Source organism: Pygoscelis adeliae, unplaced genomic scaffold (genome assembly GCF_000699105.1).
Source record: "Pygoscelis adeliae isolate BGI_AS28 unplaced genomic scaffold, ASM69910v1 Scaffold299, whole genome shotgun sequence".
NCBI classification, from domain to species: Eukaryota; Metazoa; Chordata; class Aves; order Sphenisciformes; family Spheniscidae; genus Pygoscelis; species Pygoscelis adeliae.
In genome coordinates this window covers 14,083-19,580 of record NW_008825539.1, presented here as the reverse complement: position 1 = coordinate 19,580, position 5,498 = coordinate 14,083, and the positions used below count along the sequence as shown (strand labels likewise).

The window sequence follows — 5,498 nt, the reverse complement described above, 5'->3', positions numbered from 1 at the left end:
GGAATGCCGCAGAGCCCTCCTATGCAGGGTGTTCCGCCAGGCTTTCTCGGACCACAGAACCAGACTGGTATGCCTATGCAAGGACAGCAAGGTGGTCCGCCTCTCACTCCGCCGGGTCTCGGTGGATCTTACAATGCCCCAGGAGTTCAAGGACATATGGTGAATATGCCGAGGGAGAATCATTGTCCCCCGGGGCCACAATACCAGCAGATTCCTGGTGAACGGCAGCCGAATATGAATTACGAGCCTATTCAGAACCCAGCTGATTTCTACGACAATTACTATTCTCATCAAGCCGTACATAACTTCCAGCCAGCTAATAACTCTGGTGGTAAGGCCATTTAAAAATTGTCGTTTCTTGATACGGCGCTTTGCGGTTGTGTGGTAGTAAAACATCATGGCTCCAAAGCTGAGCAGCTGAAAGAATTTTGGATGGAGAGCCAAACCTCCTGGAATGGCTTCAGTGCATAGGCTTTTTCAGCTCATGCTTTCCAGTCGTGTAGTATAAGTCACATTAGTTTTGCTTGATTCTGTTCTATGTTTTATCTCCTCTGCTGTAAAAGCTTGTCTAGGTTAGCCGCTAACTGTTTTTTTCATACTGCAGATGGAACATGGCATGGAGAATTTACAGATCACCAGGCTCACCTCATGGCTCAAGAGTCGCATCAAGGTGGAAGCGAGTCAGACTGCATGAGTAGCCATATGGGCCATAAACCAGCCATTAATGTACCGGATTTTCTTCCAGCAATGCAGAAGGCCTTTTATGTCAGACTCAGTCAAAAGCATCAAAGAGATGGAGACTCTGTCAGCAGCCAGGGTCAGAGGGCAATGAGCAAAGATGAAGGTAAAGATAATTTTGTTAGAGTTCTAAAGGTACTTATTGACCATATATTAGCCTGGAACAAATCTGTTGACTTGGATTTTCATCACGTTACCACTCACAGTTATTGTGAATGTGCGCGTACCAACTCAACTAATATTTTCAGCTGAATATACTTGCTTTCCTTCCCAGCTTGTTCCAGGATTTTAGTATACGCTTAGTTGCTGCATTCCAGTTCCAAGTAGGAAGATCTGTGGATAATTTTTGGATATAGTTTGTACTTTTAAAAGGTTCTGTTGTTGATAACTCAATTGCTTCTTAAAATCCCTGATTGAAACAGAAAGGTTATTATTTCTAACTGCCAGTATGGCAAGTGCATCTTAGATTCTGTTTATTCGGTTGTGCCTCTTGATCTTTTCTGCGTATTCTGTTTCTCTAGAGGAGTATTTTTTCCTCTGTGATATCTGAAACTTGCAGTGTTTAATCTGAGTGTCTCTTCTGTAAGCTGGACAATGGAGAGCAGTAAGCCTGCAGATCAGATTCAGCCAGACAGAGTACGTTTGTCCCTTGGCCTGCTCCCTGCTGCACCCTTTTTGGAGGCTGCTAGGTTATGTGACCAGAAATGCATCTTCTGTCTGACCAAAAGGCAGTTGCTGTATCAAATGATTTCGAGGATATTGCCAATATAATTCTGATCAAATTATGAGAGAGATTTGGAAATGCAGCCCTTCAGGCTACGTACAAAACCGGAGGGGCCTAGAGTAATCTACTCCGAACTGCAGACTTCTCGCCAGTGCTTTAGAGTGACTGGTCCTCCCGTCTAGAGGGCTTTCGGAAAGCAGTATAATGGAAAAATGTTCCTATTAGTTCCCTCCAACAACAGGTCGCTCCCTGCTGTTGAGTATTTGTGTGGTAGAAGAAGCGTTGAGGAAACGTGCGTTATCGTGCAGTAGATAGTGGTGACGGTGGTGGGTTTCGCCTGCATTTCTCATTTTATTGAGCCAGAATAGACCACTAGTGTCCTTCAGTGAGTAGGCAAGTGTAGGGTGTGGACCTGAGCACACAGCTGTGTTGGTAAGGCTTACCAAATTGCAGGAGGTGGTGGAGAATTTATCCTTTAAAATGAAATACTTTTTATTTTTTCCCTTCCTGAATCTCGACCTCTCCCCAAAACCTTGTGTTTCGGATTGTAATAAGGCAGTGAATTCCACATTTGTAATTTATCTGGTTTTAAGACTACAGTGAGGTGCCATTTTACTTTTCATTCTACCGTCCCGCAGTGAAGGTCATTTTCATCAAGACTCAGATTTTAAATGTTTTTTTTACTAGTACTGGTAGAAATAATTGTTTGAAAGCAGGTTATTTTCCCAGGTTAGTGTTGACAGATTTGTAGACAGAACGCATGGGAGTATCTCAACTAGCTACAGTTTTTTTGTTATGTCAGTTCTTCATTGAAATTCATTTTTGCCGTTTTAGATTACGGTTGTGACAATACAGGGAGTGATGATTTAATATCAGGTCTTTTCAGTTTGATTTTACTGAGAAGTTACCCTTTTATGAGTGAATGTGTTGTATTGCCTGGTGATCATTTGCTCGAATAATCTCTGCTCGAATAATCTCTTTTTTTTTTTTTTTTTTTTTTTTTTTTTTTTTTTTTTTTTTTTTTTTTTTTTTTTTTTTTTTTTTTTTTTTTTTTAAGATGACAATGTCAACTGGTATTCCAGTAGTGAAGAGGAAGAGGGGAGCAGTGTTAAATCAATACTAAAAACCTTAAAGAAACAAAGCGAAAATTTTAGGAATCGGCAACAACATTCCACAGAGCAGCACATGCTTGGTATTCCTACTGATCCGAGGCTGGCAAAAGAAAAGGGCGCAGGGCCTCAGGCTGCTGACCCGAGACTTCGGGCCTCTCCAAGGTCCAACCCCAGAAAGCCTTCAGAATCCGCGTCCTTGGACCCCCGGCTCGTACGAGATCCCAGGATGCACAAGGTCAGCGAGGGTGGTCATGCCAGCTCGTCCCTTGGGGGAGCAAAGCTGGATTTGCACCACGCGCACGCTGGAGTTAAAGTCAAGCAAAAAGGGATGGATGATGATGAAGAGGACTCGGAAAGAGAACTGAGAGAACGAGCTTTTCTGATTCCGTTGGAACCTTTGCCTGGCGTGACGTTAAGGGATCCCCGATCTCAGCTTAGGCAGTTCAGCCACATTAAAATGGATGTTACCCTGATGAAACCGAACTTTGCTAAGCATATTGTATGGGCACCCGAAGACTTGCTCCCAATACCTCTGCCTAAGCCTGACCCCGTCTCTTCAATCAACTTACCTCTTCCTCCACTCATTGCTGACCAGAGGCTTAATAAACTGCGGAATTTGAAAAACGATCCCCATCCAAATGCAATGCCAGCCGACCCGCGGCTGGCTGCAAAGGCAAAGAACAACTTGACGGGCAGGAGCGGCTATTTGGATCCGGCCGCAGATTCGCATGCCAGTAGCTCAAGCAAATTAGGAGATCCTCGCTTGCAAAAAAACGTCGATCCCAGACTCCACAGACTGTCGAGTGCAGATACGCATCATGGAGTCGCAAAGGATTCACACCCTCCGAAGTTTGACCCCCGCCTCGCCAGATCTGCTGCCGGCTCATCGCAGCCCTCGGAAGCTGCGACTGCTAAACCCGACCCAGATGCTCTGCCTCCGTACGCACCCAAATTATCGTCGAGCGGTGTCAGGCTGGGAACTCCAGGCTCGATACTGAGCGGTATTAGTTTGTATGATCCGAGAGATCACAGCTCATCATTGGACACGGCTCCAGCCAGTTCAGGAGAGAACGGAGAGAACCAGAAAAAAAGTATTTTGAAAAATTCTGGTAAAAATGAACCCAGTCTCTCAGAAGATGCATCGCTGCAGAAGGCCGCCTCGAACGTGGAAAAAAATACAGAAGGATCAGCAGAAGCTGCTTCAGATAAAGCAAATAGCACCAGTAAATCTCAGGCTAAACACTCCAGCGCCGCACCGGCGGTGCATAATCTTCCCATCCAAGCTTTATCGGGATTAATCAGACCGCAGTACAGCGACCCGAGGCAGGTTAGACAGCCTGGACAGGTAACGCAAACACAGGATAGCGATCCGAATGGGGAATCAGATGATAAGTCGTTAAAAGATGTTTTCAAGACTTTCGATCCGACTGCTTCACCGTTTTGTTAGCAATTGATTTTAAGTCTTTTTACTGTTGTGAATATTGCAGTTTTCTGCTGTTTTGTAACTGGTTTACCTCTTTGCTTTATTTATTTTTAAATTATAATTATCAACACTTTTCAGCTGCTAATCTCAGAACCACATGCAGTTATACAGTATGCTATAGTGTTTGCAAAGCTGTGGTATTTTCTATATAATACTTTTCCAATTTCAGGGAGACTAATAATTGACATGTAGAAAAAAACTCCATGTATCGTGTTAGAGCTGATAAAAGCACTTTCATTGTAAATAAGTCATTAAGAAAGTCCGAAGACCTGTATATGTGTGAGCTGTCTCTTTCATAAACAACATTTAGATATGATTGCCACATTTGTATGATTGTATAGATACAAGCAATATTATGTACATTACTGTGAGAGACACTGTTTGACAAGGATTGTCTGACGCATCAAGCCAAACCTACTAACTGATTTAAAACCTACGTAAAAGATTTAAAAGGAAAATGTTGATCCTCCTTTTCAGATCAGTTGATGTAAGACATTGACAGTTTTTATTCATGCAGTCAATATTCTTAGTGTAAAAGAGACCTATATCGCATATTGAGGATTAAAAATGTCATATCTTTTAAAAGTATTTTATTCTATGCTGTATATAGAAGAAATTGTGAAGTACATAACTAGAAGAAAGTTACTGTTAAAAGTGGAGAATACCTAAGTTGTCTAATACAAAAAAGGTTTTTATTTAATTTTTTCACGCATACACAACTCTGATTAGTGCTATAAGTTACATTGTGGTGTTCATGTATTTCAATGTATTTTTGTATTCAGCTGCTTAATTTGTATTGCTTTTTTTGTATTGATGTAACTGCAGTACTTGTATTCATGGTGTCTTTATGACATTTTTAACAAAAAAATTAAAAAGGGTACAGTTAAAGTCTGGTAACGACTGTGATGTTGACCTGTTGGCAGCTAGTGCAGCGCTGGGGAAGGAGCAGCGGGGGTGTCGGCAGGACGAAGGTGGCTAAACCCGGTGTTGGTACAGTCGCTACGACCGCTTTACGGTCGGATGGTAGCGGGTCTTTAAACCGACCGTGTACCGAATCCAAATGGAGTTAGCTTGCTGCGTGCTCCCAAGATCAGACTGCTGATTTGGAGAGAGTCGTCATTGTTCTCTTGCTACAATTACCAGCATCGCTGTGAGAAATGTCATGCATGTTCTTTGATTTCTGGAGATGTTGCATGCCGAGAGCACAACTGTCCTCAAAGCCTCGCTTGTTTTGCCTTTTGGGTTGCTTTTTATATAGAGGAAATGTAGTCATACCTAGCTAGCTACATTTACAATAAAAATTTGCCGTCTGCTCAATTGCCATCTGGTTCCCGCCCACTTGGAATTGTTTCTTTGCATTAAGTCTCTTCCTTGGTGGACCTTTTCCTCTTTGTTTCTGTTTGTTGGCCCAAGCAACGCTTGCGACTGGGACGGTACAGTG

General features: G+C 42.8%; 1 protein-coding gene across 1 annotated transcript in view; it reads left to right on the top strand.

Moving 5' to 3' along the window:
• LOC103923536 (zinc finger CCCH domain-containing protein 6-like) overlaps nucleotides 1-4,941 on the top strand; it is a 27,989-nt gene extending 23,048 nt beyond the window's left edge. The window contains 3 exon segments of the mRNA XM_009331911.1: nucleotides 1-331; nucleotides 605-844; nucleotides 2,520-4,941. Of these exon segments, the coding sequence (XP_009330186.1) occupies nucleotides 1-331; nucleotides 605-844; nucleotides 2,520-4,021 (2,073 nt within the window). The 3' untranslated portion in view covers nucleotides 4,022-4,941.
• Nucleotides 4,942-5,498: the final 557 nt, after the last annotated feature.